Genomic DNA, 15,145 nt, shown 5'->3' with positions numbered 1-15,145 from the left:
ACTTTAAAAATTGTAAACAAGGGAACAGGAATGAATTGTGTAAGCAGAATTTTTTTTCCATTTGTGGGTGTATGCTTTTTGTTGGTTTTAAGAAAAAAAATTAAATCTTTGACGATTTTTTCTTGTTTTTTAATATATATATATTTTACTCTTCACCCGAGGATATGTCTTCATTGATGAGAGAGAGAAAGAAACATTGATCGGTTGCCTCTCGTATATGCCCCTACCAGGGTTGGACTGACTTAGTGGCTCTGATTGGCCCGGCGCAGGTCACGTGCTCACTCGTCAGCTAATTACCATGGGTAAGGAATGGTACCCACCTCTATCTAAGAAACAGATTTATGGTCAATGTATTATTTTCTGTGCGTGCCATAACTTGTGACAAAGGTTGGAACACGCCCTGTGGTTTATAAAGCAGTTCCCACTTCTCAGTCTCCTCAGATCCTCCCTCTGTCACACTGAGCCACCCCGGCCAGGTGGCTCAGTTGGTGGCACATGCTGGTAGCCCCATTCACAGATGGAGAAACTGGCGCTCAGAGGGAGAAAACGACTTGACTGGACCCTACTTGGAGGAAATGGTGTGATGGCTTAGCTTATGAGAAATATAGGGAGGCTAAGGCCCCCGTGACTTCGACAAAAGTCAAAGTTTTAAGAATGACTGGTAAAATAGCCAGCCCGTGGCTCTCTGAATTGACTGGGGAACAAGAAATCCTAACAGTGCTAAAAATAACAGCACCTCCTGAGATGAGCAGGATGCTAACGCTTTCCCATGCGTGATTTCATTTGACCCTTTGCACAACTCTCAGAGGTGGAGGTGGTTTATACCCATTTTATTGAGGAGGAAGCTGAGGCTCAGCGAGAACAAGTAACCTGCTTCAGGCCATACAGCTGGTCGGTGGCAGAGCTGAGATTCAAACCCAGGTCCTTCTGATGCTGAACTTAGTGCTTTGCTCCCGAGTCCTGGAGACAGAAAGGGCCCCCTTAGTGCTAACACCTGTCTCCTGTGTTCCTCGCTGCAGGTCTACATCATCCGGGTCACGTGGTCCAGTGGCTCCACCGAGGCCATCTATCGGCGCTACAGCAAATTCTTCGACCTCCAGGTAAGGGCTTGGGGCCTCCAATGAGCTGCAGGGTAGGAAAGAGTTTAATTGGACTCACTTTCCATTTTAACTCCAGAGCCTAGACACTCACCCACAGTGGACATACAGTGTTCTTTTTTATTTCCTAGAATTAAAAATGACGTCCGTGTGCTCACTTCAGCAGCACGTGTACTAAAATTAGAACAATATAGGAAAGGTTAGCACGGTTCCTACATGAGGATGACATGGAAATCTGTGGAACATTCCATTTTAAAAACCAAAAAAGGAGAAAGATGTCCATCACTTTTGGGACCTAGGTAATGTGCTTTATTGCTTTATGCTTTGATAGTATTTTCCAAATAAAAGGGCTGCCTGTTGACTCCCTGTGGAGCATGATTGGGAAATCTGTTTGGCTTTGGAGTGCAGATCTTCAGCTTGTGCTTTATTCAAGGACTCAGATGTGTCCTGTCATGTTTGGTGAATAAATGAATGAATTAATAAGTGAACTAACAACCTTGAGTGCCAGCAGTCTCATAGGGCGCCTGGCAAATGTGGACAGCTCGGTGTAAGCCCACCCCTACTGGGGTGAAAGAATTATAATCTTTGGGACAATAGCCTTATCTTGATGTTACCAAAGGCCAGCACCTCAAAGTAACTGTGTCTGTATGAGAAGTCACAGTGCCCAGTATGACATAATGAAATTCTTTAGAAAACACAGGCCTCAGGAGGAGATGGGAACTTGCCCAGCTTCCCGAACCAATGAGTCCTCCCTGCTAGCTATGTAGTGAGGGACTCATACTGAGCTATATTTCTTTCCCCTGTGTGCCAGTTAGGATGCTTCAGTTGCAAGGGACAGAAACCCAACTCAAGTTGGCTTAAGTCAATGGGGATTTTTTTGGCTGGTATAACGGAATGTCCTGGGAGAAGAAACCATGTGGGCTTCAGGCACCGCTTGATCCAGGGTTTTCCACTGTGCCCTTTCACCCAGCTCTTTGCTCTCATTCTGCATTTCTCCTTCCATAGTGTTGGCTTTGACCTCAGATCCCATATGGTTGCAAAATGCTCTGGGCACACAATCAGCAGGAACGGGCAAAAGGTCACTTCCCAGAAGTTCCAACAAATACGGGGTTGTGTTTCACAGGCTCATCTCTAAGCCTGTCAAGATGATGAAGGAATGCGATGGCCAGTGGACTTACCTGGGTCCCTCCTCTGTCCCTGGAGTTACGGGGTGGGGACTGAGACCTGGAAAGAACAGCTCTGATCAGATGTAAAGTAGGGGTTGTTGGGCCGTCAGAACAGCCCTTGTTCTCCTCACAGCAGCCTGCCTCCTTGCCTCCCATGTTTTTTCTGAAAGTTGGGTGATACTAACCACAGGCATTCTTGGTTGTGGGGACCTAATCTGTTCCTGAACACGTCAAGCAGAATATTCAGAGCGTGTGCTGCATTCTTTCCAGGGGGAGGGGAGATAACAAAGGGGTAACTGCCTGGAGTCAGTGAAGCCACTGAGACACCGGTTACCTAAGTATTTAAGGTGTAATGAGTACAGTGATGTTTTGTATTCACTGTGTAACAAAATCAAACAGGATCATATACAAATTAGCTTTCCTCCTGGTCTGCCGCAACACGTCCTGAATGTAAATCTACGAGTCTGTATGTTAAAGATGCTAAGATACCATCTAAAATGGACTTGGCAGGAGCAGACACAGGGCAGGGGAGGTCTGAGCCCTGAGGGGAAGAAAGGGCAGATGAGAGCCACAAGCAGGACACACAGTGCTGCGTGAGAATGATGGAGATCCAAACCCTCGGACCCAGACCGCCGTGGCTGCCATGCAGATCCGTCTGTGTGTGCAGCTCTGTCACCGCAGGTCTTCAGAGAGTGAAAGGCGGGTCAACATTTTGCAAGTTGCTAGACTGACTTTTTATGTCCTGAGGGTCTGCCTAGGGAGGGCTACCTGTATTTTGCTTTCAGAGGCCTCTTGTCTGCCCGATGCCTCTAAGAAAGGACACGGCGGGGGGGGCTGAGAACAGTGCCAGGCGTGATTGCTCTCGCAGGGGTTACCGACACCCACAGAGCAGACACCCGGTCTGCTGGCTCAGGCAGGAAGAGGGGAGTGGGGGCGGGTTGATGGGAAGAGGCAGGTGCGCCCCATGGAGCCAGAGCGGGAAATGCGGCCGCCCCCGCAGGGGCCCGGAACCGGCAGCAGAATGACCCTGCGGAGGCCCGGCAGCGCCCTGGCCGGGTGTCACTGTGGCCACAGGATCTGCGGTCGAGCCTGCATCCTTTCCCCAGCAGCCTCTCTAGACCAGTTTCCTCCACGTGCCTGCTGGCCCACGTCCCCCAAACAGCACCTTCAGTCCCCCAGTGGGAGTGTCCTTCCTGTTGCCAAAGCCCTGGGGTTTCTAGGTGCCGATTCCTGTCTCCAGGATTGAGAATCTGACTGTCAGAAATCTGGGTGAGAGTCCACCCAAGCCTGTCAGCTGTGGCGGGAGGTGGGGTTGTCCCTACGGCACGAGCTGGAGGAGTAGATTGGGGAGGAGGCCCTGGAAGCGCACAGGGAAAGGGCAGGGTGGGAGGAACTTGGCTGTGTCCTTGGTTCCCTGTTCCAGGACAGCCCGGGGCTTCTGGGTTAGACAGACCCGGCTCCCAATCTCAGCTTTTTGCCTCTTTAGGTTTCAGCTTGGTGTCGCCTCTGTATGTCTCTGAGCTTCAGTTTCCCCATCTGCACATTAAGAATGAAAGTACTTTCCCTGTGCATCTGGTATGGCAGAGTTATGCCTTGCTCAGTAAGCATATTCGCTGTCATCTGCTGTCCCTCTGCTCAGACGGGACTTGCCCGAGGGGACGTTGTTTGGGACCGCTTGCCAAGGTAGGATCCCAGGGCTCCCTGGCCCAAAGCTTGTTGCTCCCTCCACTGCCCTGTTCTGACTCAACTTTCTTATTTCTACCAGAACCTAAAAGTGAGGTTTTCTGCCCCACTCAGCATAATTGGTAATAATTGGGGGTTTGCAGTAACATAATGGCCTCGGCCTGCCCTCCTGAAACAAAGTCATCAAAGGATGGGGCTTCAGCCACCTTAAAGAGTCCCAGATGGGCGGCTGGACTGGGAAAGTTGTTCAATTCCAGCAGGTCCTGCTCTCCCGGAACTGGCCTGCCTCCCACCCCCACAGCCCAGAGGGAGAAGCTGGAAGGAGTTAGGGCAGGACCCAGAGTCAGCTGTTCCCAGTGACCAGGCGAGGAGGCCAGCCCGTATGGGGCTGCAACACCCTAAAGTTAGATGATTTCATGGTTCCACCCTCCCCTCCCTCCTGTCTGGCGAATAGCCTTGGTTTTTTCAGAAGTAACTTGGCCCAAGGAGTATGGGGAGGGCCGAGCTTTCGTGGAGGAACAGCTAAGCCAGGGCAGTGTAATGGAAAAAGTCAGGAGACTTGGGGCCCAGCCACCTATGCTGTGTGGCCTTGGGCACACCCCTTAACCCCTCTGTGCCTGATTGTCCTCATCAGGAACATTGGAGTGATGATAATGGTAACAGAAACAGCCGGCACTCCTAGAACAAGCACTGCTCGGCATCTAGGTGTGACTCATTTATTCCTCATATTAAGTTTATCAGATTATACAGATGAAAAACCCCAGGCCCGGAGAGGCCGAGTGGTTTGCCCTAGGTCACACAGCTAGTGAGCATCGGAACTCAGATGTGAAGCTGGGCAGGCAACACCAGACTCCGAAGTCTTATCCGCACTGCTGTCCAGGGCTCCCCTCTCTAGCATCCGCTTCACAAGGTTCCTGTGGGGTTAAAAGTGATGATGTGTGTTGGAAGAGGCAAACCCACAGAGACAGAAAGCAGATCAGTGGTTGCCAGGAGCTGGGAGGGGCGGAAAGTGGGGGAGACGAAGGTGCAGGGTTTCTCTTTGGGTTGATGAAAATGTTCTGGAATTAGACAGTGGAGATGCTCGCATAGCCTTGTAACTATTCCAAAAACCACTGAGCTGTACACTTTAAAAGGGTGAATTTTAAAGGTATGGAAAGTATATGTGCATTTCTTTTTTCTTGTTTTTGAAGTGATGATGTGTGCGAGAGCCGTTTCTGGGCTGTCGAGCCCTGAGCAAATGTCAGCTGTTGGGATTATCGGGAATTGGCATAGTTTAGAGCAGGAGATGGTGCCAGTTTAATAGAGTGGGTAAGATCCTGGGCTTTGGCCCAAGTGCTGCCACTTCCTGGCTGTGAGATCTTGTTTTAGTCAGAACTGTTTTAGTTGTAGATGACAGAAACCCAGTTAAGATGGAGTATTCAAAAAGAACATTGATTAGCTTAATGTAACTGAGAAGACAAAGGGTAGTTGGCTTCAGGTATGGCTGGATCTAGGGGCCACAGTGTCAATAAGGCCTGCTTTTCTCCACTTGACTTTATTCATGTCCAGGCAGGGTATTGTCTGGCAAGGTTGCGGTCACAGGTCCAAGCTGTATCCATCAGTTCTGTTCAGTGAAAAGAGAACATGCCAACATCTTGGGTCAGTGGTCAGCCAGTCAGGGTAAACCCAGGGACTGGAGTAAAATCAGCATCACGCCAATGTGTGTAGACTAACCGAGAAGATTCCCAGGAGAAAGCAGAGAACTGCTTCCAAAGGAGGGGAAATAGCTTGTAGATAACAGTAACTGTCCCCTCTGGTGGGGGCAGGACATTCAGGCAGAGGGAACAGTCTACAGAGAGGCTGCATGGGGTAAAAAGGAGCATGGCTCAGGTTCCTTTGAGGGAAGAGACTTACTAGCAAGAATGTCCCCTTTATGACAATTCACCTTCTGATGTGATTTCCTGACTCTCTCATCTTAGAAAATCTGGACCGTAGTAGTCAGGCCTGTCCCTGCTGGTTGACGTCTGGCCTCATGTCTCATTCACGTGAGGGTGGAGGCAGTAGAGCCCGGGCTTGGAATGGGAAGCCCTGCTGTAAGGTCCCAGCGTCTGTCTTACCAGCTGTGTGACTTTGGGCAGGCCACTCCCCTCTCTGCACCTCCTTGCCTGGGTCCGTCAGAGCGTGGCAGAGGGCACCAGGGGTGACTGGAATGCCGCAGAGCCGAGGGCAGTGCCTAGAGGAAATTCGGGCTGGTTGAACGACGTAGTACCAATATCAGTGACCATTTACCGAAATGCGCCGGGTGCCTGTTTTATATGTCATTGCGTTTAGTCCTGACTAGCATGAAATCAGTATTGTGGCCACGTCACACATGGGAAAGCTGAAGCTCAGAGGGGCAGAGTCACGTGCCCGGAGCGCAGCGTGTCTGGGATTCAAGCCGAGGTGTGGCTGGGTCTGAAAGCGGCTCCTGCTGCATTCCTGAGGCCCGGCACTGCCTTCGGATTCATCTTTTCAGACCTAGATTTGACTCCTAGAGTTATGCCTAGAGCTGCCCTCTGAAGGCCCATTTGGCACCTCCCTTTAAGATGTGGACAGTCTTGCCCGGCCAGGCGTGGCTCAGCGGTTGAGCGTCGACCTAGGATCCAGGTGATCGGGGTTCGATTCCCGGTCAGGGCACATGCCCGGGTTGTGGGCTCGATCAGTGACTCTCTCCTCATTGATGTTTCCCTCTCTCTCCCTCTCCTTTCTTCTCTCTGAAATCAATAAAGATATATTAAAAAAAAAAAAAAAAAAAAAGATGTGGGCAGTCTGCCCTGCAGAGAGGGCTCCTCTGAGTAGTATATGATCCCTTCACAAACAGGCCCCGGGTGTCTGAGGGGTCTCCTGTACCCAGCTCCATGCGACCTTTGCCCTCTGAGTTTTCCCACTGGTTCATGTGTTCCCCAGGCCCTGGGTCATGGCCATCCCTGAAGCCAGGCCTTCCCTCAGAAGCACAGTTAAACACTTGCTGAGCCGGACCCCAGGTGTTCAGAAAGGGACTTCTGTCCCAGTCAGGGAGCTCAGGCAGGGCTTGCTTCCTGGAGGAGGTGACATTTAAGCAGAGGCTTGACAGTGAGTAAGGAGTTGACCCACCCACAGGATGGGGGAGGGCATTCCACATAGGGGACACCAGTTGTGCAAAAGTGCAGAGGCATGAGGGAGCAGGACTTCTAGCTGGGCATGAGGGAGCAGGACTTCTTGCAGAATTAGGACAGCGGGGGGCACAGAGCCAGCTGGGTCACTCAGCCAGGCAAGGAGCCCTCCAGAAAAGCACCAGCCCCCGTGTGTCCTGTAAGTGGGAACACTGTGTGCTGTGGGACCCAGAAAGGGCTGCTTCTTTCGTGAAGAACTCTTTCCTGGACCAGAGAGTTCAACCTTTTTCATCTCATGGCGCACGTAAACTAATTACTAAAATTCTGCAGCACACCAAAAAATATATTCTCTTTTTTGCCGGTGTGACAAAAAAATAGGTATGATTTTGACTCATTTACATCAGACAGCTATTGTTGTGTGGGCTGTTATTTTTTTATTGGAAAATCGAAGAGAAAAGAGGTTAGTGCCCGTAAGTAGTCAGGCACTGAATGTTGTAAAAATTCTAGGTCACACCGGTTGAACATTGCAGTCCTAGACGCATCAAATCACAGAGTCGATGGCATGCTGGAGGCAGCATCCAGATCTGTGCCTTGGTTTCTCCCTAGAGAGGGGACTGAGATCTGGAGACGGGAGAGGCTGTCCCAAGTTCCACCACAAATATCATTTGTTTCCAATTTCTATTGAGATAGGACTGACCTGTCTCTCTTAGAGGAGAGTTTGACAACCCAAGTGCACTCAGGAGCTTTGGGGACAGTCTGCCCAGAGGCCCCCATGCTCTGCCACAGAAGCCAAAGGGAAGGGAGTGCATGCTCCCATCTTTTCTGGGGGCAGAACTGAGGAGTTCTCACTCCCCCCCACAGGTTCCCAGCAAGACCCTAGCCAACACCTGCTGGAATTGCACCAGCCATATTTATCCAAATACTGCCTTTGCCAGACCCTCAGATACGCTCTTTTCCCCAGTCGTTACCTTCTGATTTTGGGGTGTGCCTCCCACGTGTTACACACGCTTAACGATTGCTCCCTCCCTGGCGTCTGGAGAGCCCTTGCCACATCGATGTCGCGTAGCTGAGAAAATACTGTCGTCTTTTCCCACAGTTAGCCGTTCTGGTATTTGTAAAAGAGGAAGGGGCAATACCGTGTTGGTCAGTTGTGTCTGAACCCCAATCCAGGGCCTGTTGCTGCCACCTGCAACGTAGTTTCTCCTCTCCTAGACAATGGCTGGCTGCATCAGTTAACCACTTTTTCACTCATTTGTTCATTCATTGGTTCATTCGTTCTTTGCCCAAGTACCTACCACGTAGCAGTGAGGAGGTGGTGGAGAGGGCTGGGCTGAGAAAATGCTGGCCTGGGCTGGGGAGGGCCAGTAAGGATGAGAGGACTGGGTACACCGGTCAGCTGCAGGCATGTCCACCAGGACACCAGGGCATGCCGACAATGAGTTGAGCTCGTCAAGGGGACAGGATCTCCAAAGACAACCCACCACGTATGTAGAGCAGGTCCAGGTACATGGTCACGTCCTGCTCTGAGGACCACGTGGCTTCCCATCAGCCAGCAACTGCATGTGACAGTCACCCCACCGCTTCTCCACAGCCTGCTCTGGCTATTCTGGGACATGGGGCTTTTGTGAGTCCGAGAGAATCAACCCCTCCAAGTCCAGTCTGCCACTAACACGAACCACGTGTGGGCCTCCACGCTATTTTCCTTGGACAGCGTGTCTCCTTTTCTTCTACCACAAGCTGGGGTCTTGAAAACTGCTGATGGAGAGCCCTCTTATTCCTGGTGGAGGCTTGTGATGTGGCCGTTGGATGTGGCTCCCTCTCCCCCTCCCCCCCCCATACTGACTCACTCTCCTCCTTGGTTTCCAGTTCTCCTCACCCTGAGCAGCACTTCCCTTTATTATCTGGGGGGAGGGCCGTGGGTGTTCTGGTTTCTGAGGGCAGCGTCTGTGGTTGGACTTTGCAGGGCATGCCTCTGGTCCTGCTGCTGCAGACAGCCTGGGTCTGGGGTCCCCGTAGAGGGTCTGGAGCTCTGCCTGGTCTGCTTCAAAGTCTGTGGCTGCCAAGTGTGACAGTCCCCTGGATAGAAGCAGCTGGTGGCCTGTGAACCTGGACACACTAAGACCAAAAGCAAACTAGCTCCCAGGCCTCTGATCTCCTGTCCTTGCGAATAGCAGGTCCCACTGGTAGGATGATAAAGGAAATGAGTGGAACAGGATATGGCGAAAAGAGAGGACGAGTATTACAGTCCCTAAAATGAAAAGCTGAGCTCCTCAGTCCTGGGAGCCACATTTCAGGTGCTCAGTAGCCACCTAGGGCTGGTGGTACCGCCAGGGACAGCACAGATCTAGGACATTCCCATCACGGCAGAAAGTCCTATCGGACAGCCCAGCGCTGAGGGGACTCGGAGAGTCGGAGTTTTGCCAACCTTAAAACACAGCCTCATAAGGGAATATTATTCAGCCTTAAAAAGGAAGGAAACTCCAACACATGATACAACATGGATGAACCTTAAAGACATGCTAAGTGAAAGAAGCCAGCCACAAAGAAATGCTGTAGGAATCCACTCACATGCCGTACCTGGAATAGTCAGATTCATAGAGACAGAAAGAATGGTGTTTGCCAAGGGCTGGGCAGGGGTCTGGGGAGTTAGTGTTTAATGGATGCAGAGTCTCAGTTTGGAGTGATAAAGAGGTTCTGGGATAGATGGTGGTGATGGCTGCGTAACAGTGTGAATGTCCTTAATGCCACTTACTTGTACACTTAGAATGCTCGAGATAATAAATTTTGTGTTATATGTACTTAACAATAAAACCCCCACACAACCTCACAAACTACTAAAAATTATTCCCGAATAACTTTCCGAATAAGGTATTTATTATGCACAATGCAATATACAGATGGTGTATTTTAGAATTGTACACCTGAAACCTATATAATTGTATTAACCAATGTCACCCCAGTAAATTCAGTTTCACAAAAAGATATTTATTATGGGCAGAGGGCAAGGATGGTGGGTTTCTTCTTGAGCACATAGGATGTCCCCAGAGAGTTCCCGCTCAGCGTTCATTTCCACTAGCACCTGCCCGGCAGGCTGTGTCCCCCATTCTTCAGATGATGTCTGGCCAAGGACACGTAGCTGGCATGAGGAAGCACCGGGATTAAACTCAGGGCTGTCTCGCCCCCAGGGGTAAAATATCTGTGGTTAGACTTTGCAGCATTAAACCCAGGTCTGCTGCCTCACATTAATAAATACTTCAGTGCTTTGAGCTGAGCTTCTGTGGGTAAAAGCAAGTCAGGACAGAGCCTGTGAGTAACTTCCTGTGAGAGGTTACACAGGAGGACTGAACTGCAGCGCTGGATGGGGCCTCTTAGCTGGCCTGCACATCCAGATGGGGCCAACGGGAACCCCTCTCTGACATGGGGATCGTGCGTTTATTTCAGCAAGGCCCGCTGTGGCCTCACCAGTTCCTGAATGATGCAGACCAAGCATTTCCCCATCACCACGCAGCACAGAGTAGGTGCCGATGGGAAACCACAAATAAAACCACAGCCTCTGTGGGCAGCCCTTCAGGGTGCTGGCCAAGCTGAGTCTCACCCCCCTACCCATGGTCGTCACAGAGGAGGCAGGGATCTGCAGCCTGGAAAAGTGGTCCCATTTCCTGAGTGCAGAAGGGCAATCCTGTTTCATTGTCTTCGTAGCACCTCAGAGGCTATTTGATGGCAGAGACGCACATGGGCTACGGTCTCTGGCCCCCTCTTGCTGGCTGCAGGCTCATGGAACATTTCTTCACTTCTCTGTACTTCTGTTTCCTGGATAGTAATGTCCATTTTGAAGGAGCATTCTAAAGGTTTAGTGGGAGACCGTGTCTAAAGAATCTAATCTGTGCTTGGCATATATACTTATTTCTCTTCTCGTCTGCTTCAAGTCCTCTCCTCCCTCTGCAAATGCCTGCACAATATCTGTGCTTGTTTCTCTCAGGCTACTCGAAACTTCTTTCATTCTATCAGAGGGCACATCTTGAGTGCTAGGTGGCTTTCCCTCTGCTGGAATCCTGGGCCATGGACTGGTCAGGATGGCTATATGCTGCTATGACAGGCAGCCTCGCTATACAACAAGGGTTCATTTCTCACTTGGGCTATATGTCTATCAAAGGTTGTTGGGGGCTTGGGACCCTCCTCACTCCAGGACCCTCCCTGATAGAGACGCCACTATCTGGAGTGTGGCCAGTCACCATGGCAGAAGGAAATGACGGTGGTAAATCACGCACCACTCATAACTCTTCCACCCCGAGTGATACAAGTCTCTTCCGCTCACATTTAATTAACCACATTCCACTGGAAGGTGGTGGGGAGGTTCCGATCTGCCACGTGCTCAAGAGAAGGACCAGAAATCTGATGACGGCGTTGATGACTCCACAGCCCAGCTTTCATCTGTAAAGTAACCCTGCAAGTTGGTATCATTATGACCAACTTAAAGATGAGGGCCACGGTATATCACTTCCCCAAGACCACAAGCAGCAGGTCTTTGTGATTCCGTATATCAGATCAGATATATTAATTCCTTCAAAGGTCAGAGAGACGTTTCTTGTACAATTAAAGGTTCTTGTTTGGGGTCCTGTTTCCTTTCCTCCTCTGTCCCCACAGCAACCTACACCTTCCTCTCGGTGTGTCTGACTGCACCCTGCAATGGCCAGTTTCCTTTTCAGCCTCCGCTCTAGACTGTGAGTCTCATCACTACGCCGTGGGCCAGCCCAGAGCCTCGCTATCTGGAGCCAGCCTGACATTGAATTCCCTTAAATGTCAGAGATGCATTGGTCACATTTTTTGGTATTCTTCCCCTTACAGATGCAGATGTTGGACAAATTTCCCATGGAAGGTGGACAGAAGGACCCCAAACAGAGGATCATTCCCTTCCTGCCAGGTGGGTGAGACACCTGCTCTGAGACGGGGCCTGTGAGGGATCCAGTGCTGCACCTGGATCTCTCTGCTCTGCCTCCTTGGGGCACTGTCGCAGTGACCAGCATCTCAGTCATTTGTGGAAATGAGTGGCTAAGAGTGTTTGCGTTGGGGTTAGATGCCTCACCATTTGCTAGCTTAGGTGAGACACTTCACTTCTGGGAACCTCAGTTTCTCCTACCTCTAAAATGGGACTAATTAAACTCAGTGGGAGTTTTATGAGTGGCATCTATTATGTATCGGTTTTCTATTGCCACCAATTTAGCACCCATTTATTATCTCACAGTTCTCTCCGTTAGGAGTCCAGGTGGGCTCAGCTGGTTACTCTGTTTAGGGTCTCACAAGGCCAGAGTCAAGAGCTGGGCTGGGCTCTTATCTGGAGGATCTGAGGAAGAGTTCAGTTACTTGCAGCTCTGGATGCCTGTTTCCTTGCTCGCAGTCAGCCCTGGTTTCCAGAGGCTGCCTGCATTCCCCCTCTGTGACCCCTCCATCATCAGGCCAGGGCAGTGAGGCATTGAATCTTCCTTGTTCTTTAAATGTCCCTGACGGCTCCTTCTGCGACCCGTCAGAGAAAGCTGCCTGCTTTGAAGGACTCATGTGATTACGTTGTGCCCACCTGGCTAACGCAGGATAATCTCCCTCCCTTAAAGTGAACCATGGCCTGTAGTGTAATGACCCCAGCAGTGAGATCCCATTATAGTCACAGGCTCTGGGGATCAGGGTGGGACATCTTGGGGGGGAGGGACATTTTAGAAATTCCACCTGCCTACCATGGACCTCTGAGTGCCAGACGCCTTGGAAGAGTTAATCTAATAAAGGGATTCATGTCCCTTTCCTCCCCAAAAATTCCTTACCGAAGGAATAGAATCAGGCCTCAGCTCAGACAGGGGGCTGCCCAACCCGTGTTACTGTCTCAGAGTAGCTACCGCTGATTGGATGTCCACTGTGTGCCAGTCACTGGGCTAAGTACTTTACATGCGTTACCTCATTCAGTCCTCAGAACAACCTTGCAGGGTAGGTACTACTGTGCCCGTTTCACAGATGCAGAAACTGAGGCTCATCCCTTCTTTGATCCTGGGTAAATCACTTCAGCACACCAAGATTCATTTCTTCATTTGCAAATTGGAGATACTAATGCTACTTAAATAGCAGAGTTGTTAGAGGGTTAGGTAAGTGCCTGGCACAGAACTAGCGGCACTCAGGCACTCACTGTTATTTTTATGTCCAGGTCATCAGCAAATTGACCATCACCCTAAATCACAAGTGTTTAGAGCTGAAAGGACCCTTTTCATTTTGCAGAAGAGGAAGCAGGCCCAGCAGTGGGGGAGATTTCCCAGGTCACATGGGAGCCCGGGCTCTCCTCCCCCACTCCAGGGGCCTGCCCTTGGCGCGGGAGTGGGTTCTTCCAGATGTCGTCATTGTCAAGTGGGCTTGGAGACAGGGTGGAGGTGTTTGCCAGGCCCCCTTCCACTGGGAGGATCATTTGCCTGAAAAAGCTAATGTTTTTAGTTCTTCCATGGGGAGAGTGTGCAATCACACTGGAATTTTCTTTTCCTATCGGGGAAAATCAGGAGTGCCAGCTGCTATAGCCAGATGTTCGTGCTCCAAACCATGTGCTTTGGAGTCAAACAGACCAGCCCTGTGACAAGTGGCCGACATCCACCCCGCCCCCTGCTGAGCCTCAGTGTCCACATCTATAGAATGGGATGTGATCCCTGCCTTTCCAGGTTCTCTCCCAGACACATTGTAGGTTCTCAGTTAAGGCAAGAATGGTCCCACCGTGTTCCTTTGGAATTATTGGTATTTCATACCTTGGAGTTGTGACTTAAGTGGTTGGTCTGAATATTCAGATTGAACTGGGCTGTAAATGTCGGTTTTTCTCCAAGGAAGGAAAGGCAGGCAGTGAGTTATAAGTCTTACTGGCTGAAAGGCAAAAACCAGCTCTGGAAAAACTTCCCGGGATAGGGAAGAACTGGAGCCGACCCTCTCCCAAGCCCCTGGAAGCTTTCGTGGTTACGTAACTCTTTTCCACCCACGAATTCATGAAAATGCTCTTCTCAGGGTCTTGGCCCAGTTTCCCTGCTCAAGGCACCCATTGTGGCTTGGAGAGGTCCCACTGGGCCCTAGCTGCCTGGAGTGTCCCTTCCCAGGCCACCTCTTAGCTTTCCCTTGAGGCCTAGGCCAAGGGCAGGGACCTGCGGGAGAAACATCCCCTCTCCTAGGGGTCACTTTTCGGCTAAGATGGCCACGTCAGCAGAACAAAAGCGAGGCTCTTGTTAGCACAGAGGCAGGGGGAGGGGAGAGCTGCCCTGTTCAATTTTCCACCCCGGCAAGAGCTGGGGGAAGCCAACTTGGCAGAGGCCACAGCTTGAAAATTAAAAATTACAGTTTGGCCTTCCTCCACGGTGGAAAACAAAAGGCCACTCGTTCCCACCGAAGGCTGTTCTCTGCCCCGAGCACCCCTTCTGCCCCAGCAGGCTGGCCCGCCCCTAGGGCTGGGTGCAAGCACGCTCCTCCCCGCCCCACGACTCACACAGACACACTTCATCAGATGGGGACCAGGGGTCACGGCCCCAGCAGCCTTTCACCCTGGGGGTGCTGGCCAAGGGCACGCTGGCCACACGCTCTGCCCCGCGGCCGTGGCCCAGCCTGAACTCCAGCTCTCCTGCTGGTAAATGGCCAGTTAGCCAGCGGGGGGCAGGTCTTAGGAAATGAAGCTGGGATCTAAGGAAGGACGTGTGCTCGTCAGTGTAGAGTGTGATGTGGTATCATCTGAACTGTTTGAAAAAGCAGAAAGTAATACCCTTTTGTGAGGGTCTGAGCCCTGTGCTGGGTGTGACGGGGTTACCACGAAGGGGGGGCTGCGCGTTTCCCAAGGCAGCACAGCCAGTAAGAGGCAACCCTCGGATTGACACGAGGCTCCCTGTCTGTCTCCCCTGTTGGCAGGACACCTGACATGTGCCCAGAGACTCCTGTCCCACTGAGGCTGCACAGTGAGAGGAGTGATGCCTTTGTCATTGTGTCACTGCCCCCTGGAGACACTGAAGGAGCCCGAGTTCTCTGTTCTCATCTCTCAGGCCCTGCAGGCTGGCCGGGTGGATTCCCTTCGATGGTGGTGGCCCCAGGGCCGGCC

The 15,145-nt window shown here is 51.2% G+C and overlaps 1 protein-coding gene and 1 non-coding gene across 3 annotated transcripts in view; both read left to right on the top strand.

Annotated features, from left to right (window-relative positions):
- SH3PXD2B (SH3 and PX domains 2B) overlaps positions 1 to 15,145 on the top strand; it is an 81,672-nt gene that overhangs the window by 24,524 nt on the left and 42,003 nt on the right. For both annotated transcript variants that reach the window (XM_087816973.1, XM_087816974.1), the window contains exons 2-3: positions 1,020 to 1,100; positions 11,902 to 11,977. In XM_087816973.1, the coding sequence (XP_087673099.1) occupies positions 1,020 to 1,100; positions 11,902 to 11,977 (157 nt within the window). The remainder of the gene's footprint in view (positions 1 to 1,019; positions 1,101 to 11,901; positions 11,978 to 15,145) is intronic.
- On the top strand, positions 1,248 to 1,354 carry LOC148093414 (U6 spliceosomal RNA). Its single transcript, XR_015714521.1, has one exon. It is a non-coding gene; the product is annotated as a U6 spliceosomal RNA (small nuclear RNA).

The sequence above is a fragment of the Miniopterus natalensis genome, chromosome 4, assembly GCF_054644295.1.
Source record: "Miniopterus natalensis isolate mMinNat1 chromosome 4, mMinNat1.hap1, whole genome shotgun sequence".
Lineage (NCBI taxonomy): Eukaryota > Metazoa > Chordata > Mammalia > Chiroptera > Miniopteridae > Miniopterus > Miniopterus natalensis.
The sequence above is the reverse complement of the archived record's forward strand: the minus strand, read 5'-3'. Positions and strand labels throughout refer to the sequence as shown.